The sequence below is a fragment of the Coprinopsis cinerea genome, assembly GCF_000182895.1.
Source record: "Coprinopsis cinerea okayama7#130 chromosome 11 map unlocalized cont3.11, whole genome shotgun sequence".
Lineage (NCBI taxonomy): Eukaryota > Fungi > Basidiomycota > Agaricomycetes > Agaricales > Psathyrellaceae > Coprinopsis > Coprinopsis cinerea.
In genome coordinates this window covers 1,658,077-1,684,315 of record NW_003307534.1, presented here as the reverse complement: position 1 = coordinate 1,684,315, position 26,239 = coordinate 1,658,077, and the positions used below count along the sequence as shown (strand labels likewise).

Sequence of the window (26,239 nt, the reverse complement as noted above, 5' to 3'; positions counted from 1 at the left end):
TAACCTACTTACATACACACGACAAGAGATCTAGCTCCGTACTTAGGACAAGGTATACATCTTACACTTTGGTATCAAAATTGAAAGATTTAGAAACCGAACTCAGGTCTACCCTAGTAATCGAATCCTGTCCCCAATTCTCCGGGCGCTTAACCCACGACCTCCCAATCGCCACCCGGAAAATGATCAACTGCGGTGCAAGTGCCTGTGTATTCAAATTCCACAACACATCAGCAACATCCTTAAACTTGAACAACGGAGAGTACACTCACAATCATACTACTATACCCCATATAAAAAACCCACTGTACCTGATACGCCGTCCAATTCTCCCAAATCGAATTAGCCACCGCATATCCAGCGCCAACGATCGTCAAAACCGCCGCAGACTCAACCAGCATAGCGATGACATTCGTATAGACTTTATCGTCCGCCGCTTGCACCGACTGCGACATCCACTGGCGCGTTTTGACGAGGCGGTACGAGATGAGCGAGGTGATTGTGATGTGCAGGGTTACGAAGATGAAGATGTCGGCTGCTTGCCAGCGGAAGTTCTCCCCTGTGAAGTTGGCGGAGAGGGGGATTAGGGTGCGGATGCTGATAGCTGGATAACGGCGTATCATCTATTAGTCTCTGTATGGACTGGGGAAAGGATGAAGGGCAAGGGCGTACCGAGGTTGACAACATAAATCATCACAGGCACTCCAGCAATCCAGAGATGATCATTCCAGAAGATAAAACATCGATACACCTATCGCAGTCATCAGCTACACCATGGCACCCCTTCATCCAGAGATCCCACCTCACCAATAACGCATCTCCAATCCACCTTTGCATAGCATTCGTAACCACATGCGTCGCATTCACCGCCGTCGAGTAAAACCTCTGCGAGACCTCCGGCTCGTTCTCCAGCGTGGGCGAGGTGTTGAGGATGATATTGTACGAGACCCAGGCGCCCGCGGAGGCGCTGATACACCCGAGTACCAGGATGGCGAGGCTCACGGCCAGGTAGAGCAGCTTCATCCGCCGGCTGTAGGACGGGAGCTCGAGGAACCGAGAGAGGATGTAGCCCCACATGAACATTTGAATCGCTAGAGTACGGCCGTGGAATTAATTAGCCTCCCTGGATCGGACAGTGAAAGACTACGAGACGATCCGTACCTGCGACGGCAGCCTGCACCATCGTATTAGCTTGCAAACATCCCAAAAAGAACCGCGAGTACTCTGAGTAGTCCATCTCCTCCGACATCTTGGAACCAGCAGCAAGAGCCTGAGGGAGACTGAGGTCAAGGGTGGTAGGGGTAAGGAAAAGGCGGGTTGGGAAGAGCGATGATATCCAGATGGGAGGAGTCCACACCTCAGTAAGTAACCACTCTTAAATACCCTTCGATCGAGCCGCCCAAGGGGTATTCAGAAACGCATTCAGAAGTACTAGTAGTACATAATAAGCTCTCCATCTCCGCGAACATTGACGGATCCCATCTCGTTTCAAGGAGACGTCCCCGCGGTAACTTTCAACCTATAGGCACTTAGCGCTCAGCCTTCATTGGAATGGACATCGATTCCCGTATCGCAACGTAACGGAAGAAATCAGAAGGTCTGTTAGAGCTGGTAACGCTGCGGTTGTGATCACTGAGCAAGGGAGGTGCTGGGAGCCTTCCTTACTTATCTAAAGTGGAAAGCGCCAACATCAGATGGGGGAAGTCGCGTTCATCAGGAACTCGAAGGCGAGAAGATCGTTGCGGGGTAGACCTCTGTAACGAAGTTGAATGAAGAGGATACACTGGTGGCCTCGCAATAGAAGGGCCATTCACCTGTCCGTGATCAGAGGAAGAGTCTCTGGGTCAGTCCCGGGGCGGGACTACTGGAGCGCCCGCCAAGACTCATCGCCTAGCGATTGGGCACCTAAATACAAGAGATGAAGTGGAGCAAGCATCTGAACGTTTCACTCCTCATGAACGGCATGGTACCCTATACCTCCCTCCACTCCAATAGAAGCGATATTCTATACCCGCGCTACCGCTGTAAAGAAGCGAATAGACCATTTTCAAGGGAATTACTCTGACTCGACACAAAGCCCTGCCCGAGTAACCCGCCTGACCAACTCGGGTGTTACATACTAACGATCTGAATTCCATGATATCGATGTCGGTATCTGCTCATCCTCGTTAAATGACGATAAGATAAGATGTTCATTAATACCTCTAATCCCGTTACTATCATGCGCAGCGATAGCGATGGATGGCCAATCGTGACATTGACTCGGAGAAGTGTGGAGAATCAGGGTCACTGTAATGGGGAGTACGGCTGTTCGCTACACCGTGACGCTGCGTGGAGCCACAGTGGTCTTCTTCTTCTTCTGACGGAGTCTAGCGCCCATCCTGCGCCGACGAGTATGTACTAGCATTAGAAATTTCTGATCAGATCGAGTGCCAAAGGGAACTTGATCACACTCAGGCTACTAGGATTCGTGCATCTTAAAACTAAGTATATTTCGAAGCAAGGAAGAATCGCCTTGCCCGTGTATTTCAGAGAGATTTAGGTAGCAGTTAATGACCTTTAGTAATCCTCGATCATAAACCATCTGGGTCCTGGATCCAGCCATGGTCAGGTTAAGATACCGCATCCGCACTTCCGCAAATCTCCAAGGCGTAGAATTAAGGTAGAATACTAACCCCGCCTTCTGATTCTTACGTCGTGACACGGGATTCGATGTCCATTGACTCCATTCCAATGAAGGCTGAGCGCTGAGCGGATATTATTAGTTGGAGGTTACCGAGGGTCTCCTTGCTGGGATCCGTCAATGTTTGGGAGCTTGACAGCACCGCTGGAAGTTCTAAATACACCTCGGGCGGCTCGCCCAAAGGGTGCTTAAGAGAGGCTACTTACCGAGGTGTGGGCTCCTCCCATCTGGATATCATCGCTTTCAATTCACATCCCGTTTTCTTTCTTACTGCTGCTTACCGCCCTTGACCTTCTCCCTCAGGCTCTTGCTGCTGGCCCCAAGATGTCGGAGGAGATGGACCACTCGAAGTTCTCGCGGTTCTTTCTGGGATGTTTGCAGGCTAATACGATGGTGCAGGCTGCCGTCGCAGGTATGAGATTGACTCGTAGTCTCACTGTCCTATCGAGGGAGGCTAATTAACTCTACCACTCTAGCGATTCAAATGTTCATGTGGGGCTACATCTTCTCTCGGTTCCTCGACTCCTCCCGTCCTACAGCCGGCGGATGAAACTGCTCTACCTGGCCGTGAGCTTCGCCATCCTCGTACTCGGGTGGATCAGCGCCGCCACCGGCGCTTGGGTCTCCTACAACGTCATCCTCAACACCTCCCCAAGTCTGTGGAACGACACGGAGGTCTCGCAGAGGTTTTACTCGACTGCGGTGAATGCGACGCATTTGGTTGCGAGCCCTATGCAGCGGTGGATTGGAGATGCGCTGCTGGTGAGAGTTAGATCTGTGGATGCCTATGAAGGGGTGCCATGGTGTGGAGGCTGATGACTGCGATAATAATAGGTGTATCGATGTTTTATCTTCTGGAGGGATCATCTCTGGATTGCTGGAGTTCCTGTAATGATTTATGTTGTTAACCTAGGTATGGCTGCCCCTAATCCCTTCCCCAGTCAATACATAGACTAATAAATACACTGTTATCCAGCTATCAGCATCCGCACCCTCATCCCCCTCTCAGCCAACTTCACAGGGGAGAACTTCCGCTGGCAAGCAGCCGACATCTTCATCTTCGTAACACTGCACATCGTGATCACATCGCTCATCTCGTACCGCCTCGTCAAGGCGCGCCAGTGGATGTCCCGCTCGGTGAAAGCTGCGGACGACAAAGTCTATACGAACGTCATCGCCATGCTCGTCGAGTCCGCCGCGATTTTGACGGTTGTTGGCGCTGGATACGCCGTTTCTAGTGCGATTTGGGGGAATTGGACTGCGTACCGGGTGAAGTGGTTTTTTTATATGGGGTATAGCAGTATGATTGTAAGTGTATATTTTTTTGGGGGGGTTTAATGCTTTCGGATGCGTTAGGTACTGACTGGGTTTCAACTTTCTGTAGGCACTTGCACCACAAATGATCATCTTCCGCGTGGCGATTGGGACGTCGTGGGTTAAGCGCCCGGAGAATTGGGGCCAGGTTCCGACTACTAGGATAGACCTGAGTTCGGGTCCCAAATCTTTCCATCTGGATACCAAAGTGTAAAGATACATATGCAGCCCGGGACATGGAAGATGATCAGTTGAGGATCATGATCCAATCCGCTCTCAATCTATCGACAGTTTTCGAGTGTCGGGCAGCGCATTTAGAAATGGGCCGCTATGCCACTATGCCACTGAGGCACCGACCGCCGCTGAAGCACGACTCAAAGCAAAGATACCAAAGCTGGCCGACTGCTATAGACACCACTCCAACCGTTGACTGTATGAGGGAAGCTTGAGGCCGTGGGTGATGGACGACACCGGACGGGGCGGCACCACTTGAAGGTCCATAGAAGGTTATTGAATAGCGCCTTGGTGTTAAGGTGGACAAGACTGTGGTTGCAGCGGCCAAGTACGAAGGGTTGTGGCGTCGAATGAAGGAGCGTGAGATAGGACTAAAGCACAGAGGATAGGTGAGCAAATGAAGGAATAGACAGGCACCAGGACTTACCCATACCATCCTCTAACCAGCCGTCCACTCAAAGCGCTAGACATCACACGAGCCAATGTTGCTTCAACGAATATGCATGTGAAATTAGGGACCGACTGTGATACAGAGAAAACATTACGCGCTATCCATGAATGCAAAAAAATTAAAAAAGTATGATGAGGGTTTAGGTGACCTTCCCGTTCTTCCTCTCTTATGCACAACCTACAAAGCGCGTCGTCGTCTACTCTGCAGCGAGCTCCAACTTGATCTTGGCGATGGCAGCGGCGGGGTTGAGACCCTTGGGACAGGTTCGCGAACAGTTGAAGATGGTGTGGCAGCGGTACATGCTCATTTCGTTCTGCAATCGGTCCTTGCGCTCCTCGGTGTGCGTGTCCTGGTGAATCATGATGTCAGCGGGGTAGGAGGAGATAGAAAGGAGGAAAGGTACGCACTCGAGAGTCAGCGATCCATCGGTAGGCCTGCATGAGGGTGGCCGGGCCGAGGTATTCATCCTGGTTCCACCAGTAGGATGGGCAGGAAGTAGAGCAGCAGGCGCAGAGGATACATTCGTAGAGACCGTCGAGCTTCTTGCGGTCCTCGGGGGATTGCAGGTGCTCGCCTTCACCAATTCAGTCAAATGTCTCGAATCAACATAAAACAGAACTCACCCTTCTCCGGGGGGTTATCGTTCTGCAGCCAGGGCTGAATCGACTTGTACTGCTTGTAGAACTGGGTCATGTCGGGAACAAGGTCCTTGACGATGTACACTACATTCTGTCAGCACCCAGCTCACGCACAAGGGGCTCGAATGAAGACATACTGTGGGGAAGAGGGTAAATCTTGGTGTCCTTGGACGCGTTCCTGTCGATTCTGCAGAGACAGGCGAGGGTGTTCTGGCCGTCAATGTTCATGGCGCACGAGCCGCAAATGCCCTCTCTGCACGACCTTCTAAAGGTCAAAGTGGGGTCCACCTCGTTCTTAATCTTGATAAGCGCATCGAGAATCATAGGCCCCGTCTGGTTCAAGTCGATTTTGTAGCTCTCGAGCTTGGGCTTCTCCTCAGGCTTGTCTGGGTTCCATCGGTAGATTTTGAATTCCTTGAGGAGGACTGGTTTCTCGGTGGCCGTGGCGAGCGTGCGGGCGAGGGTGAGGCGCGCTGGCTGTGCTCGCAGCGCGTGCTTTGCGAGAGCGAGAGACTGCATATCGGGAGAAAGGCGTGAAGTGGAAGGTCGGAAGAGTGGATTTGGGAAAACAGTGCAACGACGGGGACTCTCTGGCTCGTTGCCCCGGCTATGTCGCGTGATATCGGAACCCGGCATATGCCGGGCGCGGGGCAGCTGCTTCCGAACCAATCACATGAGGGCAGTTACGAGCCACCCCGGAACGCCCTCACTCCAGACTCCGATCCAATAATCCATTGCCAGTTTCCTCCCTTGGTCGTCGTCGTTGACCGCGTTGTTCAGGACGCTGTGCTCGTTGTGCACGGCGATGCCGACTGTTTTTATGAATGATTGATCGCGCCGCGTGAAGGCACCCACAAACCCGCCGCGTGTTGATTCCTGTCACGAACTTTGCTCATTCTCGACTCGACAGCCTGACTCGACCACCGCACCACATAAATACGGGATTAACAGGGGGAAGCCAGGGCAAGCGCACAATGTCGAGTCTACCCCCCGAACTGCTCTACCAGATCCTATCTGGGCTATACCACAACGGCTACTCGCTCACCCGCGCGCATTTCGCGCAATACGCGCTCGTCAGCAAAGCCTTTGCCGGTGTCGTCCAAAAGCTGCTCTACGAGACCATCGAAATCAAACTCTGGCGCTCCGGGACGACGCCCCGCAACTTCCTCTCATCGCTGGACGCCCAGCTCACGCGGTACCCCCACCTCAAGTCGTACGTCCAGCACGTCGTGATCGACTTTCGCGGCGTCATCGACGTGGCTTCGACGCTCGACCCGGGGACTGACAGTGAGGGGGGCGCATTGATCAATGTCCTCGAGTCTATTCCTGGTTTGAAGAGTATGACGCTAAGGTCTCAGCCGAGCAAGATTTTTTCGACCAACGCTGCTTGGGATGATATTCCACTCCCAGTTCGCGCGGTTATACTCGACACGATGAAGGCGAAGACGAGGAACGTCATCGTGATTGACCACTTCTCGCGGTTCCCCGTCAACGCTGTTCTACACCGCCTGGCGAGCCCCGAAGTGCGGGTTACGATCCGTGGTGAATTCGACCTTGACACTATTTATCCTCCAGCTGAAGAAGGAGGGTACAACCACTCCCCTATCCAACTCGAGATCCTCGCGGACGAGTACACGGAGAAAACAGCTGCTGCTTTCTTGCGCGGTCTACGACCGATGCTGCCCAGCACACTCCGCTGCCTCGCGATCTCCCTGGACGATATACGGTCCTGCAACTTTGACGGCGTCCACCTCGCTGCGATGGAGTTCTTCAGCGCTCTCCCTGACCTACCCCACCTCGAACACCTGATCGTATACGGGGAACGCCTATTCCGTACGTTACTCCCTCTCTTCCCGAGCCTTAACCTGTTCTTCCATGTTCTAACACAATAATAATCTTCCCTTCCCTCCCACCAGTCCCCAAAGACGACACAACCATCTTCAGCTTCCCACCTTACATCCCACACCTCCCACACCTCCAAACCCTCACCCTCCAATACTTCTTCTGCTCCAGCAAACCCATCCTAAACAGACCACACAACCTCAAATGGAACAATCCCACCCTCCCACTACTCGACGCGCTCAAGCACTCGCCCAACCCCGCATTGAGGGTGAGAGTACTGATTGTGTTTGATCAGAGGACGGAGCCGTCGCCTGTTGCGTTGGAAAGGATGTTTGGGTTTAGGGAGTTGGTAGAGTATTTTAGGGGTGGAGGGGAGGAGGAAAGGGAGTTCAAGGGCGACTCGCACTCGGAGGAGGTGGTATGTGGGAATGGAAGTGGAAGTGGGGAGCATAGGGGCTATAGAGCTCAGAAACTGCAGCTGGCGATTGCAGAGTTCGCTGCTAGAGGACCGGCGTACAGGTATGTAAAGCAGCAATTTGCTGGAGTGCCACCTGGGAGGGTGGAAGTTGTTGGACTGGCGGGGAGGCCGGTGTATGCGAGGTGGTGGATGTGTTTTCCGAAGGTGGCGGCGTTTGGAGATTAGTGGGCACCTGGAATGATGCTGTTTGGACACTTTGGACACCTGGATGTGGTTTGTGGTTTTCGAGTTGGTGTTCGCGTTGTTGCTGTATGGTATGACTGTGCGCTCTTCACCTACTTGCCCTTCCTTTGATATTCGTCATTCCTTAATCCCCGTTCGTGTTCGTCTTGTTTGTTGGTGCTATCCGTTGCTCTGAATTGGTTTTCATTTCATTCCTAGCTGTGCTGTGTGTTTCTCCCTTGCTTTCGCTCTGTCACTCTTGCTATCTTACTATCGCTCTTTGATATCTTGCTATCCCTCCTTGCCATCTTGCTGTCGATTATTTAATCTCCCGCACCTCGCTATCTTTTATCGCTCTCCTCATTTTCGTACATTTATCGCTCCACCCGCTGTCGTTAACGTTTACTACTGCTCTACTTACTGTCGTTAACATTTATCGCTCAACTTGCTACCCTTTCCTTACTATCGCGTTATACCCTAATACCCGTCTCATTCACTACTATCCACTCTGGAATAACTTTTGTAATACTTATCCTGGATAATTTGGACACCCGTTCGCTCGCTGTTTCAAGTTTCAGGTTTTGCCCCTCTCATTCTCATTCAAGCTCTTGCTTTCCAGACGAGCTTTCCTGATCCAACGATTTACCCCGCACGCACTGTATGAGTATCTCGGGGGTGTTGATTATCTGCTTTTTATCATTGTACGTACCTGCGGTGCGGAGGGCGGTGGGGTACAGTTTTTACCATTCATTTCTGAGACTTCGGTACAAAAAAAAAGGGGGGAACAGGGACTTGTGACTGACTGCCAAGAAAATTAAGCGCCCGTTCATCATTGGTCTAATAGATGAACGGTTCCCCTTGTACCTTCCGTCAACTCCTACGGGATCACTGGGGATATGTCCTGTTTGGACTCGTTTGATAGCGAGGGACCTGCGCATCAACTGCACATGACTCAGACTCACCGACGCGCAGGCGTTTCAAGAATCGGTGCTATGCGTTTGGGAAAGATGGTAGTAGATCGTGGGTTGCGGCGTTTCTTGGTCAGATACTACGTGTGTTCAACTGGTGAGTAAACAGACTTTTCAAGCTTCTGACGATTGCGAACATGGTCCAGCTGCAGTATCTCGCCGACCTTGACGCCGTCGGCTGTGAGCCTTGAAACAACGCCCATGGCATCATACACGTTTCCTCTTCGACCCCTGGCTACTAGTACATACCCATCTTCGCGACGAAACTCGTCCTGTTCACAGTTCCGTAATTCGATTGATCAACAGATCCCGGTCCGTCCGAAATGTCTCCATTTCATTCCATCTACATACGTAGTGATTCGCTTCGTTCTTCAAGCTTCAGGACTTGACCAACTGCGCTTTCGCTGTGTCTGAATCGTCTCTCGCGGTTGGAGCGGAATCTCCCGCTGACTCGACGGGCAGGTTATAATATAAAAGCATGGCTCGTGATGTGGGTTCTCCTTGAAGTGTTAGTAGTACCCATTTCAAACTCCAAGTGCGGTTTGGAGGCTTGAAGTAGGTGGGTCACATGGTTCCTCCCGACGTTGGACCCCAGATCAGCGCCATAGTGCAGACTGCAGTTGCCGGTACGGGTCAATTGATCCTCTCGAGGCGTCCTGGCGCTGGGCTAAATACGATCCGCCACCTGTCTTCGAACAGGAGCCCAAATCTTCATGTGCAGATCCATCTTCATCCGCTTCCTCCAACTCGAGTCCCACAGTCGACGGGTGAAGCTCCTCTACTTGATGGCTAGCTTCGTGCTCTGCCTTCTGAGTTGCGGCGGTGCCATAGCTTCATCTATAGCAGCCTTTGACGAGTTCACGCACGATTCGACCAAAGGCCGACGGCCTCAAACGTCAGTCGTGCTCCCCATTGCGCGGCCAATTTCTTCTTTGGCGAGTATCGGACAGCGGTGGATCGGGGACTCGCTTTTGGTGCGCTTCTACTTCTATGCACCCGTCCTCGACTGAGCATCGGTGCAAAAACTGACATGGAGGATTCAATTCCGACAGGCGTACCGTTGCTGGGTCCTCTGGAACCACTGCGCGTGGATAGCTGCGCTACCCGTGACGCTTCTCCTTCTGTCCCTAGGTGAATATTCCTCAAGTCTGTCTGTCTGTCTCCTCTTCTCACACCACTCGCCACTCACAATACACTTTCAAAGGAACCGCTATCGCCAATATGGCAAAATTCGGATTCCTCTACGGTGGTTTGGCCATGAGCCTTAAATTCGAGAACCCCGAGGCCGTCACAGGGCCCAACGCGAAACCCTTCATAACCGTCTTCGCACTCGACCTCTTCGCGCACGTCCTAATGCACGTCGTCGTCACAGCGCTTATCCTGTGGCGACTCATCCGGGTACGACGGGCCATGCCACCTTCGTTCAGAGCCCAAGTGGAGAAGAGGTATTCGCCTGTCGCATACATGCTCATCGAGTCCGCAGCGTTCGTCGCGATTACGGGAGTCCCTTACGCTGTGAGAGCTATTGTGCTGTATGCGCAGGAGTCGAGGTGGGCTGTAGACTTGGATGTACCAATGTGGGTGTTCTCGATCGCACATACCACTGCTATTGTATGTTCTTCTTCACCTGTCTCTTCTTTGAGCCTTAATAGGACTCACGTTTGGACCCGCCAGGCCCTTGCTCCTCAGTTGATCATATTCCATGTGGCGGCTGGAAGGTGTGCGATTCGGTCTACGACAGAGTCGGAAACGCTTTCGAAGGGCGACCAGACGGTTGAAGAGATCCACCGGAATGGGCGAGGGCATGGGCCTATATTCGGAGGAAGATCTACCTCTGATGATAGTAGTAACATTGTAACCGTTACATCCAATCAACCGAGGCTCTCAGGAGAGCGTCCTAGGGATGTAGAAAGCATTCCGTAAAGTTGCTTGTGCACCATTCCCGAATCCAATCATGGGCCCGATTCACGAAGTTGCTGGGGCTCCGGAGGATTCCATGTTCTCCAATCGCGGACGGAGGATAGGCGGTGAAGTCGGAATGCTGTGATCTTCGGGCCCACCCGTACAGCGTTGGGCCCAGGCTGATATCGTATCGGGCGTCCAACCGTCAGCATCGACTTTGGAGTGCTTGAGGACGCCCCCTTCCACGGTTCGGACAGGACCCTCGCCTCGAGCAGGACACTCATCGGGATATGTGTCATCAATCGAGAGCCGCCGTTTTCGCAACTGTGCAGCCCTTCGTGCGGCACTTCGCTCCTCTCTTCGTCTGAGCTCCCTTTTCTCGTCTTCCTCGAAAACATATTCCACTCGCCGAGGAACGGTTTCCACACTATCTCCCGACTCGGAATTGGGCAGATCGTCCTCCTCGCCATCCTCGTCGAGAGCAGAGCTTGCCTGTGGAACTACATACGTTGGATCTTCCACCGCCCGGTCTGGCAAGATGCTCCACCTCCAACACAGCATTCGGATAGTGTACAGAATGGGGTGCTGCTCCTTCAGCTTCAGGTATCGCTCCAATGAGCTGTGAGCGAGGTCCCGAAGCGCCGCGCCCAGATGAGTGATTGCGAATTTGGGGTGGATATGGGACTTCAGGGTTGGGAGTGTATCGAAGGGATAGGTGTGGGTTGTAAACGCCGGCGGAGAATCACAAGTTTGTCGATGAATACCGATTTGCTCGAGGTCTTTCGTGAGAGGCAAAAACGTGTAGTTATACGTGGGCTCCTTTTTGAAATCCCGGTGAACATTAACGAGGTGACCGCAGTTAGTATTACTACTCGGGGAACCAACACATACATTGACGTTTGCAAATTCCTCACGGCACAAAGTGCGCACTTTATTGGGCGTGAGGAACCTTTCGATGATGTGCGTTTCGGGGAGCAACGCCCACTTCCGTTGTTCATACATCTTATATAGAGAGGCGCCCACTTGAAACGATGAAAATCCAGTCAGTATTAATCAGCCTGTACAGGGTGGATGACGCTTACTGAAGAAGACGTTCTGGCGCGTGTCCAAGTTAAGGGTGTTACGACGCATACCCCACCCCCATTCTAGTCTGTCCATCTAGAAGTATTATGAGCATCAGATTCCTCGTTGTGCGGAAGGAGGATGGACAACGTGCCATATGTATGATCCTTCGTCGTAGTCACCCGCGGAAGAGCGTGTGCCACTTCAACACCGCGAAAAGGAAGGCAGTTTTCCACAAGACATCGCCCTTCATTGGGATCCACTGCGAGGGCACGACACAGGGTGCCATCGGAGATTGGGGGCTCAAGCATGGCGCCAATTGGTAGTTGGGCGCTTCGAGGTCGATTGTCTTCTGCAGGTTTACGAGACTGTTGATGGTGAATCAAATCACCGTCAGGTCTGTCATAGTCACGACTTTTCCACGTGATGAATATGCCGCTCTTCCGAGTCCCAGTCCTGAGTCCTCGGTGTGCATGGAAGTTGAACAATCCAGAGAACAGCCAGGTGATTTGTATGCGGGTATCATTAAAAATGGTAGTAGGTAAGTAAAAGATACAGTCCTAGATAAATACACGTCTGTGTTTTACAATGAAGAAGACAAATAGGGGGTCATGATTAGCGTGGGCAGTAGAGTAAATTAGACCGAATAGCGAAGTCCCCATCCGAGGTGTTCGAACATAAGAGGAAGAGCCTCGCATGCGAGGAAGGCGATGCCAGCGTAGACGATGACCTTGGTGAGGACTAGGGGCGGTTAGACTGAGATTTGGCAGATGAGGCTGATTATTAGGCTTACCGTCCGCATCATAGTGTTTAGCACCCTTGACCTTGCTCTCCTGGTCTTCTTCATCTACCCGCTTGGCAGCATGGACCTCACCACCATTGATCTCCTGCGCCAACTTGGAAGGAACGGCCTTCCCAGTCCCATTTCCGTTAACCGCGCGCATCTTCATCTCGGCACCGTTCCCATTACTCTGGTTCCAGTGCGACGAGCCGTCCACACCGCTCCCAATGCCTCCAGTTTCGAACATCATACCAGCTGAGGAAGGGAGATCGATGACACTGGGAATAGCTTGCAAAGCGATGGTGCCGTCTTCGGTGACGTGGATGTCGCTCGGGACGTTCTTGTACTCAGTAGCTGGGAGGTAGAACCGTCGGTTGGGCAGCCTGAATACGCGCGAAAGGAGACGGAAGGTGGGCGGGAGGATGAGGTGCAATGCAGCCTTGGCGATGATACGCCAGACGAAGATGGTCAGAATACCTGCGACTGTGTGAGCGATGATTGCTAGACCACGAGGGAGGCCACTCACCAACTGCCATCTTCAACGCTGCTACGGCCCACCACACGCCGATATCGCCCCATGTCCTCTCGACAGCAATCCATTCGCCAAGGTCAGTTTGAACCCATCCGCTCCCAGGCATGAGCGAGAGCCCGTTCATCTCGGGATTCAAACCAGCCGAATGCATCGCCCACCGACCCACAAGCGCGCCCAGCACTACACTCCCAAACGCAATCGCATCCTCAAAACACGGACAGTCGTCAACTGGCTGAGGATGCTGGTTCACAGCTAGGAGACAGAGCGGGATAAGGATAACCGGGACTTTCCATCCGCCGTTCTCGGACCACTGCTCGATCCACCGCCCCGCTCCGAGACATTTGCCCAGGTAAACGACGATGTGGTTTTCGTCGAATGGCTGGCCAAACCCGAAGGTGGTGAAGAAGGTGGAGAGGGGGTTGGAGAGGGAGATGACGACGGGATGGCCGCCCCAGCTCCCGTGGCCCCACCAAATCCCTGCGCCAAGGATCGTGCCCATGATGCAGTCGGTGAAGGAGTGCATGGCGGTGTAGAGGCGGCCGAACACGATTGAGAAGGCGTAGAAGACGAGGATGGCCGTGAAGACGGAGAATTCTTGTGGTGAAATGGTGGGTGTGGAGGTGTAGGTGAGGCTGTGGACGATCGAGAAGAAGAATAGGGCGATGGAGATGCTGTTTGTTGAATGTGTTGAAGGGAAGCCGTATTCCAGGTGGTGGGAGCCGATGGCTGGCTTTCTATATCAGTTTAGCTCGCAGACTATGAGATGAAAGGGCTCACTTAGTCGAACGACTGGTGGTGCAAAGGGCCGTGGAGAGCAGAACATATCCTTGAGGACTGATGACAGGTATACACCTGCTGCAAGTACCATAACCAGTCTTCGGGGAAAATCAGACTGCTGCCGTAGTTAAAAAAGATGTGCCTACCCTCTAGCAATGTCCTGGTGCCCAAAGAACGCGAAGGCAGGTAGCAAGATCATAAAGAATGTGTGCGTTCCCAACAGAGAAGTGTAAACAAAGTACGAATCTAGCCAGGGTGTTCGGATAGCGTTCTGTTCCGGATTTCAACTTCTACCTTCTCTCGACAGACAATACAACTACACACCTGCATCCTTGCGATCACCCGCGACTCCTTCTCGACCGTCTTGACGAGTATTCTCCTGACGGCCGCTCGCCAGGCAGGCAACGTGGTGTCGTACACATCGGTTGGACCTTGTCCAGGGGAAACGTCCTCGACTCCATTAAGTTTCTCTGTTTTTACGATGTCATTAAAGTCGTAAGCGGGCGCTGGAGACGCCGAACGTGACGAAGGCGCCGAGTCTGGTCCAGATATCGAGAAATGTGTACGTCCAGGCATCGTTATAACCCCTTTAATTCCTGTCATAAAATTGGTGTCATTCTCTCAAGAAAACTTGGGGAAACAAACGGAACTTATACGCACCAGTGTAGAAAGATCGTAACCATGCGCCTCAGGGAGAAAAATCTCTGGACGCCTGGCGTTCCAGTCGCTGTCTGAGTTCAAGAACATTTGTGGTGCGATGAGAAAACATAGGGGATTATGTAAGCTTGATTGATGGCATGTGGTTTAAGCGCCCATTGCTTCCGCGTACCCGGCCCTCTCTCATAAACGTGATTGTGAGACCTTGTCTTGGACGCTTCGTGGGGTAGCCACTTGGGCTGACATTCCGGAAGAGCAGTTGAAAGCAGTTGCTATTATCGGTTGTGGTTATTTATCTTTATTTATCCACGGTTCATCTACTGGGGAGTTGACTGGTCAAATCGAAGAACGCGAGTCGCGGCCTTTGCGAGTGCGCCGCAATGGTATATCCGACGCATTCTAGGACGCATGGAAGTACTGGAATCCCGTCTCGAAGTCAATTGGAAGGTTTTGTGAAATCTCATCTAGCCCCTAAACGTGGCCGATGACCGCGTTCTCCGAACCTAGCTTGAAATAGGTTAGAGGTTAGAGCGGCCTTCTCGCATGGGTGACATGTACTAGGAGGTCAGAACCATGGCAATGCATGCCGTAGCTATCCTTTCGCGCGCACCACCACCATATACAACTCGAGTACTTAACTGCAATGCCCCGCAACGGCCCACTGCTCAGACGAGAGGTGATGCACACGGCGAGGAGGGCTATCGAGATACTCGAAGATGAGGGGTTCACATGTTGCCTCTTCGGGAGCACCGCCTGCGCGGAGTATGGAATGAGGAACCGCACACCAAAGGTTAATATCACTTCGCGTTCACTGACCTAGATGCCTGATGTTACAGTACCACATTCTTTTACACAGGACGTCGACCTCGTCGTGATGAACGCAGAAGAACAGGACATCGATCCCGAAGAACTGAAATACATCCTCGTATCAGCCGACGACAACTTCTACCTCGTAGATTCGAGGGACCCAAACGCGGACTATCGAGTTCTGTGGTACCGGCTCAGAGGACATGATCGACGTTGTAAAGTTGATATCCTCGTCCCTGGGCTGCTCAGCATCCCCGAATTCGATGAAACCGAGATCAACAGGACAGACTCTCCACAAGGACTTCCTCTAATGCCCCTCCTCACGCTCATCTTACTAAAGCTTCGAGGGTGGTCGGATCATAGACAAGATGACAGGCACTGGATGCAGGCCAAGGTCCCCGAAGACGAAGGCGATATCGCGGAGCTGTTGCAGATTGCCAGTGAGGAATATGGCTTGAGCGTGGCTGATGAAGAACATTGGTGGCCCGACTGGTTTGTGGATGAATCGAAGGAGAGGATGGCAGAGTTTGTGGACGAGTGGCCAGAGATTGCTGAAGAGTGGATGGCTCTTGGCTTTGACTTCATCGTTCACTGAGATTCATAGGACATGAATGTTGGTCAGTTATCACAGCGGGGCAGATCGTATTGCATACGGATGCTCAAACTCAAGGTACTAGGTAGAGGTTGCCTGAACTCGCGTGGTCAAATTCATATTGATAAAGCGGGGTATAAGCCATCAGCATTCAGGGGATACAACCCAGTGAACGAAACGAGGGGGGACGACAAGACACTTTCTCGAACGATTGACAAGATTCCAAACAATGAGAAGAGGAATATACCATGAAATAAAAATTGTCAATTCAATCCCAAGGTTCGTGTCATGTAGTGAAAAGAAACATTGTCCGAAAATGCGAGAGATAGCAGGGTGAACGTGCAAATATCAAGATTAAACTGACTAAAAGCGAATGGTATGTACGTAGACTAATCTCAGTGGTATCATTATCCAAACCGAACTCCCTCGTGAAATACTCGTCATAACATCAAGTGGTCCGTGATATTTAGGCGAGGAAGACAGCGGAAAGGAGGACACCGAAGACGGCAGCGGTGGAGACACCGAAGGAGGCAGCACCACCCTCAGAATCATCAGAATCACCGGTAGGGCTGGGGCTAGCAGAGCCACCGTTGGTGCCAGTCGAGCGGCTTGTGGTGATGCGGCCAGAGCCAGAGACAGAGCCAGTGGGAGTAGAGGTGGCGTCGGTGGTGGTGGGTTGAGGGAGACCAGTGTAGAGCTCAGCGCTGGAGTGGGTGACACAGTTGGATGAGGCGGGGGTGCGAGCGGTGTAAGGGATGGAGGTGATGGGACCCTCGGGCTGAGTGTAAGTCTGAACCTGGCCGTTCTCGTCGGTGTAGGTACCGGGGAAGTCCTGGTTGTCACCCTCGCACTCTTCGAAGACACCGTCCTGGGCATTGTTGGGGACGTTGTAGTCACAACCGATACGATCGAAGATGTGCTCGCAGTACTTGTCGTCATCCTGGTCTCGGGGGTCGCAAGCCTTGAAGCAGAAGCGGTCACCACCGAGGAAGAGGTGCCACTCGATGACTTGCTCGGGGCTGCCAGTCCAGGCGTTGGAGTAGACGATACCACCCATGGGGTTACCACGCTGTCGAACAAGGTTAACGGCCGCACGCTACGGGGAATGAAAAGGGGGAAACTTACGAGGTCAGCACCGTGGGGGTCCATCTCTCCTCCCCAGTCACCAGCCAAAACGTTGATCTTGGTCTGGTCGAGGAAACCGACGGCCTGGACGTAGGAAGGAGTCCTGATCCATTGGACACCGGTGAGGGCGCCCTCAGGAATCAAACGAGTGCCGTGGCCGGGCTTGGTGCAGTAGGCAACCATGATACCCTCAATGTCACCGACCTCCTGGCCGTACTCAGGGGGACCCCAGAGGCAGAAGTCTAAACACGTGGTGAGCGTTCGCGTTGAGCCATGAAACGACAGCGAGACATACCATCCAAGCTGTTGAAGTGAGCAGTCTGGCAGAGAGAGTCTTGGTTCTCGGTGGTCGAGTTGCAAATGTGAAACCGTGTTGGGGACCACGGATGAGGTGGGTGTCGGTATTCATCTTGTAAGGCTATTGGGCTGTTAGAACTGTAGTTTGAGAAATAGGAGGGACTATGCTTACAAGGTCCTCGAAGGCGAAGGTCTTCGAGGCGTGAGGGGTAGCGGGGAAGGTCTCCATGGCCGGAGGGGCGGCAGGAGCTTCAGTGACTTGAGCAGCAGCCATGGCTGCGCCCATGACGAGGGCGATGAGACGAGAGGAAAGAGCGACAGGGAACATCTTCGAAAGATGCAAAAAGGGTTGAAACTGAAGGAGAAAGAGGTGGGGAAGCCGAAGCGAGAATAGGTGGTTGTTGGGAGGAAAGAAAGCTGCGGAAACGACAGCGAGTAAAAAGGGAGAGAAAGGGCTTGGCGACCAAAACAAACAACGCCAGAATCAGGTCAACCCAAGACAGGGAATTTTCTCAAGGATGATGGTGGAGGTATGGCCAAGCCCATGTTTACCGAAAGGGTGACATGCCCAGCGAACAAGCCCCTGCAAAATGAAGCCTTCGTACGGAAGAAAAGGCTGTGTTTCGGAGGAGGTCTCCACGGCCAAGACAACTTTGCCCGGAATTGAGTTCTTTTAGGCCGCGAGCGCCCACGTTGCCCTCCAGGGTTGCCCGCTAAAAGCAGACTAAAGGCGCCTCGTTTGGATGCGAAGCGCCAGCCAGCATCGTCTACAAGGACCCTTGTCTGATGCCAATACCGACAGGGGAAGGCCTTGGTCGCTGCTGGTTGGTGCCAGCGCACCATCCTCGGGCGATTGGCGCGCATCCATTCTGGTCGTCAACTCGGTACTTTTCCGCCGCACGTCGTCCATGAATTTGATTCCCTTGATGAATATGAAGCAGTCAAGCGGTCTGCCCGATAGCCCAGGGGACGGGAAGGTAGATGTGCGCAAAGGATTACTTTGAATTTTGAATTTGAACACCCAGAGTTCAGGATAGAAAAGAGAGGACGTCTCAAAGATACTGCGAGTGTAAACTGGAAAAGGGTGAGATCGAGACGTAGTCCAGATCGAAAAGCCAAAAGGACTTACGTCATGGACGAAAGTGATCGATTTCAGCCTCGTCGAATACTTTGGAATGAAACCCTCCTGACCTACCTACCCCACTCCATAGGCCCTGCGAACAGTCCACCACATGTAAGTAAGCCAGCAGAGAAACCCTATCCAAGCAATATATGAATGTTCCAGAAGTCGAAACACAGGGGAGCCTCGAGGTTCGATGAGATCATAAATTAAGTCACAGAGGACCGACCGTACAGGGTATACACGCGATTATCAGTATCTGGAAGGCGAGATTAAAAGGGGATGTACCGCTTCCTTTTCAAGCGAAGAGGAGGGGAGAAATTAGGAGAGAGAGGACCAAGGCGCCTGGAATGGCGACCCGACGAGCTGCGCCGGCCTCCTCGGATGCTTCAGCGTTGTCAGCGGTCTCCCTAGGGTTCCCACTTCCTGTTTCCGTGCCAGTCCTTGATGGAGTGGAAACCGTTCCTGAAGACCTTGTTACAATCCGGGTGCTGGCACCCTCAGAAGTTTCAGTCGACCCGGCGGCGGAAGTCGTCGCACTGGGGAGAGCTGAGTAGAGGGAAGCGCTGGTGTAGGTCACACAGTTCGAGGATGCAGGGGTGCGAGGGGTATAAGGCACGGGCCAAATATCGCTCTCCGGCTGGCTATAGGTCTGCACCTGCCCATTTTCGTCGGTGTAAACTCCGGGGAAGTCCTGGTTATCTCCGTCGCACGACTCGAAAGTACCGTTTCGTGCGTTGTTGGGAACGTTATAGTCACAACCAATACGGTCCAGGATGTGTTCGCAGTATCGGTCATCGAATTCTCCACGGGGATCGCAAGCCTTGAAGCAGAATTTCTGAGCGCCAAGGAAGCTAGATATTGAACAAGGATTGATCAGAATCGGATAGACTTTGTCCGAATTGGTCCACTGACTTGTGCCACTCGATGACCTGCTGAGGGGAACCGCTCCATGCATTGGTGTATACCAAACCTCCCATAGGATTACCACGCTACATCGCCATTAAATCGACGCCTGGATCAGAGGATGGGGGTGTGACTTACGAGGTCAGCACCATGAGGATCCATCTCGCCTCCATCATCGTCGGCGAGGACATTAATCTTCGTCTGGTCAATGAAACCGACAACCTGGATATAGTCAGGTGTCCTGATCCACTGAACTCCGTGAAGGGCTCCAGCAGGGATCAAGCGAGTACCATGTCCGGGCTTGGTGCACCAAGCGACCATGCTACCCTCGACATCACCAACGGTCTGACCCATCTCAGGAGGACCCCAGAGGCAGAAATCTGTGGAAGCGATTGGATTAAATACACATGTAATGGTATTCAGACTACTCACCATCGATCCCATTGAAGTGCATGGTTTGGCACATCGAAGTCGGGCCCTCGGTAGTAGAATTGCAAATGTTGTAGCCCGCTTGAGGGCCACGGGCAAGGTGGGTGTCGGTGTCGACTTTGTAAGGCTAGTACAAGCATTCGCAGGTCAAGAGTTAAGATTTAACGATGCGAGATGGACAACAATCACTCACGATGTCGGCAAACTCAAACAACTTAGAGGCGTGAGCGACATCAGGGATAGTAGGCAGCTCTTGAGCAGTAGCGACTGACGCGCCCAAGGCGAGAGCAGTAGCGACTGACGCGCCCAAGGCGAGGGCAGCTAGAATAGAGGAAGGAGTGACAGGAATCATAATTCCAGTAATGCTGGAAAGCGCAAAGCGAGAGAAAAAATTAGGAAAAGGGAAGGAAAATTAGGTGAAGGATGTGCCTTCTTCAGCGTTCCTATAAATGGCGCGTCGAGATCCCCAGAGCGCCCTAAGGGAAACGTTTCAGGTGTGTCGCGTTAACGACATTGACGTGAACCAGAGGGGATAGGGTGCCTACCTTGAAGAAGACCATGCTTGCCCTTCGGCCTTAAATGTCCGTCGAAGAGCAACAAACCTTTACAGCAGTTAGCACCTAGTACAATACGAAACCGGACGACGGTCTTCGAATTCACGGGGATGGAAAGCCTTCTGTTTCCAGTGTTGAATAAAAAGGCTAGCCGATGATCCCACCGTGGATCAGAAGTTTCGAAATCCCGGCCACCGTTGAATGACTTTAAAAACAACGGCTGGAAGAAAGTGTTCCAAAAGGATTGAGACAGACTGACATTATCAGGGGAGTTTACACAGAGAGAGATATCCGTCACTCGGTCAAAGCAGGAAGAGGGAGAAGGCAGATGCGAGAAGCAACATGGCAGGGGCTGCGACACGGCTGCCAGAACCTGTCTCTGAGTCGTCCGTTGAGCCCGCACCACCGGTGGCCCTTGGGGCACCTGTTCCAGTCCCAGACTCCGATGTTGCGGAGGACCGACTGGTTATCACACGGGGGGTTTCAGAGGGGCCAGGAGAGTCACTGGTAACAGTCGGAAGGGCAGTATAGAGAGCAGCGCTGGTGTGGGTGACGCAGTTGGAGGAAGAAGGGATACGAGGGGTGTACGGAACCGGCCAGATGTCGGATGCAGGCTGAGTGTACGTCTGCACTTCGCCATTTTCGTCGGTGTAAACACCGGGGAAGTCCTGGCTTTCGCCTTCGCAGGTCTCGAAAACGCCGTCTTGAGCGTTGTTGGGGGCATTGTAGGCACAACCGATACGATCCAGTTTGTGCTCGCAGTATTGAGCGTCGAATTCTCCTCGCGGGTCGCAGGCCTTGAGGCAGAAAATGCCGGCGCCCAGGAAACTAGGGACGGAGTGTCAGGAGACGAGTTCTGTGTGAAGAAAGACGGAGAGACCGACTCACTTATGCCATTGAATAACCTGCTGGGGTGTCGAACCGTCTTCGGACCATGCATTGGTGAACATCAGACCACCCATTGGGTTACCACGCTACATACGAGGAGACTGAGATTGGCTTCGGATTCGATGGTGCAGCGGATGCGAGGCTCACCTGGTCCTCGCCATGGGGGTCCATCTCACCTCCATCGTCGTCAGGAAGCACATTGATCTTGGTCTGGTCAAGGAATCCGACGACTTGGATGTAGTCGGGGGTCCTCATCCATTGGACGCCAGTGAGTGCACCGGCGGGGATCAACCGAGTACCGTGACCGGGCTTGGTGCACCAAGCGACCATCTTGCCCTCAACAGCCCCGACGGTCTCTCCAAACTCTGGGGGCCCCCAGAGACAGAAATCTACACGAACCATGAGTAAAGCGCGATGGAGCCAGAAACTGTCCACTAACCATCGATGCTGTTGAAATGCATCGTTTGGCAGAGCGAGTCCTGATGTTCTGTGGTGGAGTTGCAGATATTGTAGCCGAGTTGCTCTCCTCTCGATAAACCGGTGGAAGTATCGACTTTGTATGGCTGTAAACAGAGAGAGACATTAGATAGAGTTGAAGAGACGACGAAATAAACTGACGATGTCGGGCCATGTAAACAGCTTCGAGGCATGGGGAATAAAGCCATCTTGTGCAGTAACGACTGTGACGCCCAGAGACAGGGCAGGTAGGATAAGGGAGGGAGTGGTGAAAAACATTACTCTAAGCGCTTGAAAATGAAATAGAAAAAGGGATGTATTGCAAGGTGTCCGCGTCGCGATAGGTATAAATAACTCGGAGAGCGACGAAGATCATTTCCTCGGGTTGGATTTCGGGTGGTATACAGCCGGTAACTGGATGGGCGCCCATCCACGAACGGCCATCCCACCAGGCAAAGGAGAGACAAATAGCCCACGAACAACACCTCTGCTTGGCTTACTGCGGAGAATGATGGTATTTCTCCTGGAGGGGTATGCGCGGCCAGGGATGGCCGCGGGCGACCAGCTTGTGGAGGAATTCCCGGTAGTGATCATCCGACGAGAGGTTCGCTGCCTGAAACGAGGAACATCATGTATTGCTGACAGTGGGCCCCGCGGGGGTCCAATTCTTCAGCGTGTTCCCCTGCCACCATAATCTCGGTTGTGAACTTCCGGTCGTCGAGTTCCTTTCCCACCGTACTTCCATCTGGCCTTGGAGGAGACCTGAACTGCCGGCCAGCGCTGGATTCCATACGGCTGCGCCGATAGTTTCGTCTTTGGTCGGAGATGTGACACCGCTAGCTGGTTCTTGGCTGCTGGGGCTGCTGGGCGCTTCTGGAGGAAGATGTAGCAAGAAAAAGGGTATCGGGGAGGAATGAGCCCGAAGAATGGTGGATTTCGTGAATGGTGACTGGGAGATTAAGAGGGCCACCGGGAGAGTTTCCGCTCCTTCCGCCTGGACCTTCGGATCCACCGAAAAGAGGTTCGTATCCCCGTGGCGAAGACGATAAACCACGCCCTCGAGTTCTCGGACATAGTTGGGGCCCATTTTCTTCTTCTCCGCTTTGCACTGTGCCACGACCCTAATCCGCCTACGTTGCTCCCCTGTTGCGGTTTGCAGGGCAGTTGCTTCTGACCCTGAACTGCCTTTGATGGAGGGTAGCCACCACCATCCAATGAGGTCGATTCCGCCGTCGTCCCGTCCACCAACCCGAGTCAATGTCATCGAAAACTGGTCTCGAAGTAACGCTAAAGAACGCTCTTCGAACGCTGTTCCTCGATGCACTGTCGACATGGTCCCAGTTGCATAGTACCTTGCAGTAGCAGCGCGAGAACAGAGGGTTGAAACCGGGACCCAGGAACGTCGCATTTGCAAGCGGTACATGGGCAAGGGGGAATAAGCGCCGAATCGAGGTAATGGTTCAAGGATGAGATGGAAAAAAGCGAAGCGCCGGTCGTTGTTCTGATGGCAGCGCGGCCCGGTTTCGATCCTGCCCTCCGCCGCTTTCCTCGGGGTTCATGGATTTCTGTCCGTTGGTCCCTTGAACATCAAAGCGTTGTCCCAAAGGACAGAGATCTGAACTCAAGGCATGACTGCTGAATATGGTGTCGTACCATCCAATAAACCGAGTCGTGAAACGATTATCATCATTGGCCTGGGGTATTTTAAACAAGTGCCAGCAGGTAGGGTAATTACATGGGTATGATACAACAGAGGTCGCATAGATCGTTAGGAATAAATTTAAGTTTGCATAAATCGTTGATAACCTATGCCAATAGGTTAGTCTGGACAAGTGCTTCGCGCATGATCATCTCCTGGACTGTTAACTTTGTCAGACACGGATCGCGACTGCGGGACCTGGAAACGTACGATTAGATAGAATAAGCTTAGTTGATTTGGTATCCTATTATGTATTTTTTGCCTCAGCACAAGAGCAGGGTAAAGGGGACCAGGGATGGTAATCACCGTTACAGTCGTCAAATGTGAGTAGAAGACCCGGGGTAGTGGGGAATTTTCTTTCAGAATGTTGGCTTCAATGGAAGGCCAAGTCAGAAGAAAGCTTAGGTATGCACAGGTTCGTCGATACAACGCACCAAACTTTCGGCGAATATCTATCAATCGAGTTCCATCAGTCTTTGGGCGGCACAGGTGTAAGCTCAGTCTACTCACATGCTGTGGTGTGCTCGAAAGTATTGGGCCGATCTCCATACGATACGACATGATCACCAAATTTGATTCCAGCTTCGAGCTTCGCTTTGAAAATGTCGACCTTGTTCAGGAATAGGATCAGGTTGGTCTCTTTCAACAGCTGGTTGCGCGTTAGTTCCGACCAAAGAGATACAGAGTCGGCCTGCGAAGAGAAATGTTAATTAAACATCGCAACTGGAGAGGATCGTACATACCAGCCTATTCATCCGTGGATCTTCTGCAAGGTTCTGGTCGAAGCCGCTGTAGGACATGCTATCAATCTCAAGGACGAAAGGAAGGGACCTAGATCACAAACCTGATAGGCGCCAAAAAGATGATGGTATCCATATCATCGAAGAACGGCACCCACGCAGCTGGAGGCATGGTGTTGGGATCATTGCATCCAAACAAAGAACGGCATGACAGCGCATACCTCTCTGGCGCCCAAAAGCATTGAGATCAGCGCCCGAAAGCAATCAAAGATAAAGATAAATACTCACCTGCGATCGATGTCCTCCCACATCAAAAACACGCCAGTCACGACTGAGCGCACCCGCTGATAACGGCTATATCAGAAGCAATGCTCAGAATCAAGGGCGATGGTACCCACTGCTCGACAAAGTAAATCGATGCTCGCTCACACCTTGATCGGAGGAAAGAGTCAGGGGTTCACGTTCGCCGATATAGCACAATCCAAGAACCAACCTAGCGTCTTCAATCGTGCTCTGAGAATGTCATCTAGTGGCGACAGCGTTTCTAGCATGAACAGGATGCGGAATAGACGCAGGCTTACCGACGGTAGGGATATAGCGAGGGGCTGTTATTCTCTCGATTTGGTCCAGGAAGCTAGAGTCGAAGAGGGTTAGGTCATAAACCCTGTCCAATAAGACCAGGCGAGAAACGGAACTTACAACCCTGCCGCATCCTGCATACGGATGCCTTGAATCTGTAGAACCTTCTGTGTGATAGGATCAGCCCAGAGTTTGATCATGTCCTCCGCGCATTCATGGAGAACTCGTCCTGGATCATTAGGGTCGTCCCAATCAATTCCATCCACGCTTTCGAAGCTATGACGCTGTGCCTCCACTCGCACCAGGCGATTGAACGTGTCCTTCCATTGGTTCGCCGAGTTGACAGCGACCTCCTTGATGTAGTGTTTCGTCCGCTCTGTATACGTTTTGCCAGAAGATAGTTGCGTTGCCTCGATTTCGCCGGATCCAACGGGAGTAAGACGGCGGATAAGAATGTCTTCGATGGCGAGCAGCGGTGTTAGACGCAGCTTCGTTTTGAGAAGGTCTGTAGGGATAATAATCGTCTCTTGGCCCTCTTGGAAGTCGGCCCCGAGTTGCTGAGCACGAGTCAGAGCGTCGATAATAACATGGAACGACCGGACTAGGTTGAGTTGAATTACTGCACGCCAAGAGGCCTTTTCGAGTTGAAATGCCTGTGGTCTCATCAGAATTATCTTAGGACAGTCATTCCAATGGAGAAAGCGCACCTTGGGCTCGAACATGAGTTGAAAATCTGAAGCGAGCATGAAATTAGTTTTGGAGAAATGAAGGTGCCAAGTGTCACTCGCTTTTCAAAGTCGTCGATTTTCCTGAGCAAGAGAGGAACAGAATGTTGGCCACTCATTCTCGTCGGAGGCGCGCAGGGGTTGGCACGTACCCGATTCACTTTGGCCTGTAGTATCCAACAGGTTAGTACTATCAAGGGACCCAAGCAAGTTCTAGAGCCAACGCTGAACGCACCCAGAAGAAGTATCTTAATAGGTTTAGGGCCCTTCTTTACAGCTACCCGCTGGGCCTCGATTTCTTCGTCAATGGCATCTGAGATGGACTTCGCTCTCTTCTCCTCCAGCATCCGTGCTTCTCGTTCTTCAGTGGTTTCGTTCGGAGGTGGCGCAACAGCCCTAGAAAGCGGATCCGACAAATCCAGAGACGGGGCCATGGTGGTCAAAAAGCAACCCTGCAAGGGGGCTACCCTGCGTGCGCTGCCAAATCGTGGGGGGAGAAGGACGGACGGAGTCCGGTCCAAGAATGGGACACCGAAGGGCGCACCTGCTTCGTGACTGGGTTGCATCATTTTCCCAGCGACTTATCATGCATCAAATAGGAGCACCAGTAAGGAAACTGAAATGTGACCATACATGCGAAGAGGCACGTAGAAGTGACCCTTCTCTGAGCGCTTGACGTTCATAAATCATTCTGTTCAGGGCGGAAGTAACTGTGGGTCCAAATGTATTGAGTCGGGATTCATGTCTGCACCCGGGGTAGCGTCGGTTTGCGAGTAGCGCCCGATAAGCTCCATGACATGGCGATGAATGGGGTATGACCACAAGCCTAGAAATCACTGAT

At 52.5% G+C, this 26,239-nt stretch overlaps 13 protein-coding genes across 13 annotated transcripts; 4 read left to right on the top strand and 9 right to left on the bottom strand.

Annotated features, from left to right (window-relative positions):
• Window positions 1-61: 61 nt before the first annotated feature.
• Window positions 62-1,249, bottom strand: CC1G_09248 (hypothetical protein; the record flags this gene model as incomplete). The annotated part of the gene is made up of 5 exons (XM_001838819.2): window positions 62-205; window positions 273-604; window positions 673-751; window positions 808-1,091; window positions 1,162-1,249. The coding sequence occupies 5 exons, from the start codon at window positions 1,247-1,249 to the stop codon at window positions 62-64; spliced, it is 927 nt and encodes a 308-aa protein (XP_001838871.2).
• A 1,758-nt stretch (window positions 1,250-3,007) lies between these two features.
• On the top strand, window positions 3,008-4,211 carry CC1G_09249 (hypothetical protein; the record flags this gene model as incomplete). The annotated part of the gene is made up of 6 exons (XM_001838820.2): window positions 3,008-3,095; window positions 3,160-3,169; window positions 3,223-3,445; window positions 3,518-3,596; window positions 3,660-3,991; window positions 4,068-4,211. The coding sequence occupies 6 exons, from the start codon at window positions 3,008-3,010 to the stop codon at window positions 4,209-4,211; spliced, it is 876 nt and encodes a 291-aa protein (XP_001838872.2).
• A 589-nt stretch (window positions 4,212-4,800) lies between these two features.
• On the bottom strand, window positions 4,801-5,865 carry CC1G_09250 (succinate dehydrogenase iron-sulfur subunit). Its single transcript, XM_001838821.2, has 4 exons — window positions 5,458-5,865; window positions 5,306-5,404; window positions 5,090-5,256; window positions 4,801-5,031 (listed from the first exon to the last, which is right to left on the bottom strand). Exons 1-4 carry the CDS (start codon window positions 5,837-5,839, stop codon window positions 4,879-4,881), a joined length of 801 nt encoding a protein of 266 aa, XP_001838873.1. The 5' UTR covers window positions 5,840-5,865; the 3' UTR covers window positions 4,801-4,878.
• A 429-nt stretch (window positions 5,866-6,294) lies between these two features.
• CC1G_09251 (hypothetical protein) lies at window positions 6,295-7,805 on the top strand (the record flags this gene model as incomplete). The annotated part of the gene is made up of 2 exons (XM_001838822.1): window positions 6,295-7,153; window positions 7,237-7,805. 2 exons carry the CDS (start codon window positions 6,295-6,297, stop codon window positions 7,803-7,805), a joined length of 1,428 nt encoding a protein of 475 aa, XP_001838874.1.
• A 1,533-nt stretch (window positions 7,806-9,338) lies between these two features.
• CC1G_09252 (hypothetical protein) lies at window positions 9,339-10,693 on the top strand (the record flags this gene model as incomplete). The annotated part of the gene is made up of 5 exons (XM_001838823.2): window positions 9,339-9,396; window positions 9,470-9,744; window positions 9,823-9,901; window positions 9,975-10,381; window positions 10,445-10,693. 5 exons carry the CDS (start codon window positions 9,339-9,341, stop codon window positions 10,691-10,693), a joined length of 1,068 nt encoding a protein of 355 aa, XP_001838875.2.
• Window positions 10,694-10,735: 42 nt separating this feature from the next.
• On the bottom strand, window positions 10,736-11,674 carry CC1G_09253 (hypothetical protein; the record flags this gene model as incomplete). The annotated part of the gene is made up of 1 exon (XM_001838824.2): window positions 10,736-11,674. The coding sequence occupies one exon, from the start codon at window positions 11,672-11,674 to the stop codon at window positions 10,736-10,738; it is 939 nt and encodes a 312-aa protein (XP_001838876.2).
• Window positions 11,675-12,371: 697 nt separating this feature from the next.
• Window positions 12,372-14,539, bottom strand: CC1G_09254 (sphingosine-1-phosphate phosphatase; the record flags this gene model as incomplete). The annotated part of the gene is made up of 7 exons (XM_001838825.2): window positions 14,485-14,539; window positions 14,149-14,420; window positions 13,971-14,095; window positions 13,825-13,922; window positions 13,042-13,773; window positions 12,528-12,992; window positions 12,372-12,475 (listed from the first exon to the last, which is right to left on the bottom strand). Exons 2-7 carry the CDS (start codon window positions 14,398-14,400, stop codon window positions 12,372-12,374), a joined length of 1,776 nt encoding a protein of 591 aa, XP_001838877.1. The 5' UTR covers window positions 14,401-14,420; window positions 14,485-14,539.
• Window positions 14,540-15,124: 585 nt separating this feature from the next.
• On the top strand, window positions 15,125-15,883 carry CC1G_09255 (hypothetical protein; the record flags this gene model as incomplete). Its single annotated transcript, XM_001838826.1, has 2 exons — window positions 15,125-15,271; window positions 15,338-15,883. 2 exons carry the CDS (start codon window positions 15,125-15,127, stop codon window positions 15,881-15,883), a joined length of 693 nt encoding a protein of 230 aa, XP_001838878.1.
• Window positions 15,884-16,200: 317 nt separating this feature from the next.
• CC1G_15739 (macrofage activating glycoprotein) lies at window positions 16,201-17,630 on the bottom strand (the record flags this gene model as incomplete). Its single annotated transcript, XM_002910264.1, has 4 exons — window positions 16,201-16,949; window positions 17,006-17,247; window positions 17,297-17,423; window positions 17,475-17,630. The coding sequence occupies 4 exons, from the start codon at window positions 17,628-17,630 to the stop codon at window positions 16,347-16,349; spliced, it is 1,128 nt and encodes a 375-aa protein (XP_002910310.1). The 3' UTR covers window positions 16,201-16,346.
• Window positions 17,631-18,720: 1,090 nt separating this feature from the next.
• Window positions 18,721-20,109, bottom strand: CC1G_12355 (macrofage activating glycoprotein; the record flags this gene model as incomplete). Its single annotated transcript, XM_001838829.1, has 5 exons — window positions 18,721-19,276; window positions 19,338-19,414; window positions 19,467-19,708; window positions 19,761-19,884; window positions 19,951-20,109. The coding sequence occupies 5 exons, from the start codon at window positions 20,107-20,109 to the stop codon at window positions 18,721-18,723; spliced, it is 1,158 nt and encodes a 385-aa protein (XP_001838881.1).
• Window positions 20,110-20,613: 504 nt separating this feature from the next.
• CC1G_12356 (macrofage activating glycoprotein) lies at window positions 20,614-21,934 on the bottom strand (the record flags this gene model as incomplete). The annotated part of the gene is made up of 5 exons (XM_001838830.1): window positions 20,614-21,139; window positions 21,200-21,285; window positions 21,347-21,588; window positions 21,639-21,762; window positions 21,818-21,934. 5 exons carry the CDS (start codon window positions 21,932-21,934, stop codon window positions 20,614-20,616), a joined length of 1,095 nt encoding a protein of 364 aa, XP_001838882.1.
• Window positions 21,935-22,238: 304 nt separating this feature from the next.
• Window positions 22,239-23,107, bottom strand: CC1G_12357 (hypothetical protein). The gene has a single exon (XM_001838831.2). The coding sequence runs from the start codon at window positions 22,986-22,988 to the stop codon at window positions 22,284-22,286; it is 705 nt and encodes a 234-aa protein (XP_001838883.1). The 5' UTR covers window positions 22,989-23,107; the 3' UTR covers window positions 22,239-22,283.
• A 419-nt stretch (window positions 23,108-23,526) lies between these two features.
• On the bottom strand, window positions 23,527-25,832 carry CC1G_12358 (hypothetical protein; the record flags this gene model as incomplete). Its single annotated transcript, XM_001838832.2, has 10 exons — window positions 23,527-23,552; window positions 23,865-24,045; window positions 24,098-24,143; window positions 24,199-24,256; window positions 24,588-24,620; window positions 24,676-24,728; window positions 24,794-25,326; window positions 25,381-25,406; window positions 25,551-25,565; window positions 25,634-25,832. The coding sequence occupies 10 exons, from the start codon at window positions 25,830-25,832 to the stop codon at window positions 23,527-23,529; spliced, it is 1,170 nt and encodes a 389-aa protein (XP_001838884.2).
• Between the last annotated feature and the right edge of the window lie 407 nt (window positions 25,833-26,239).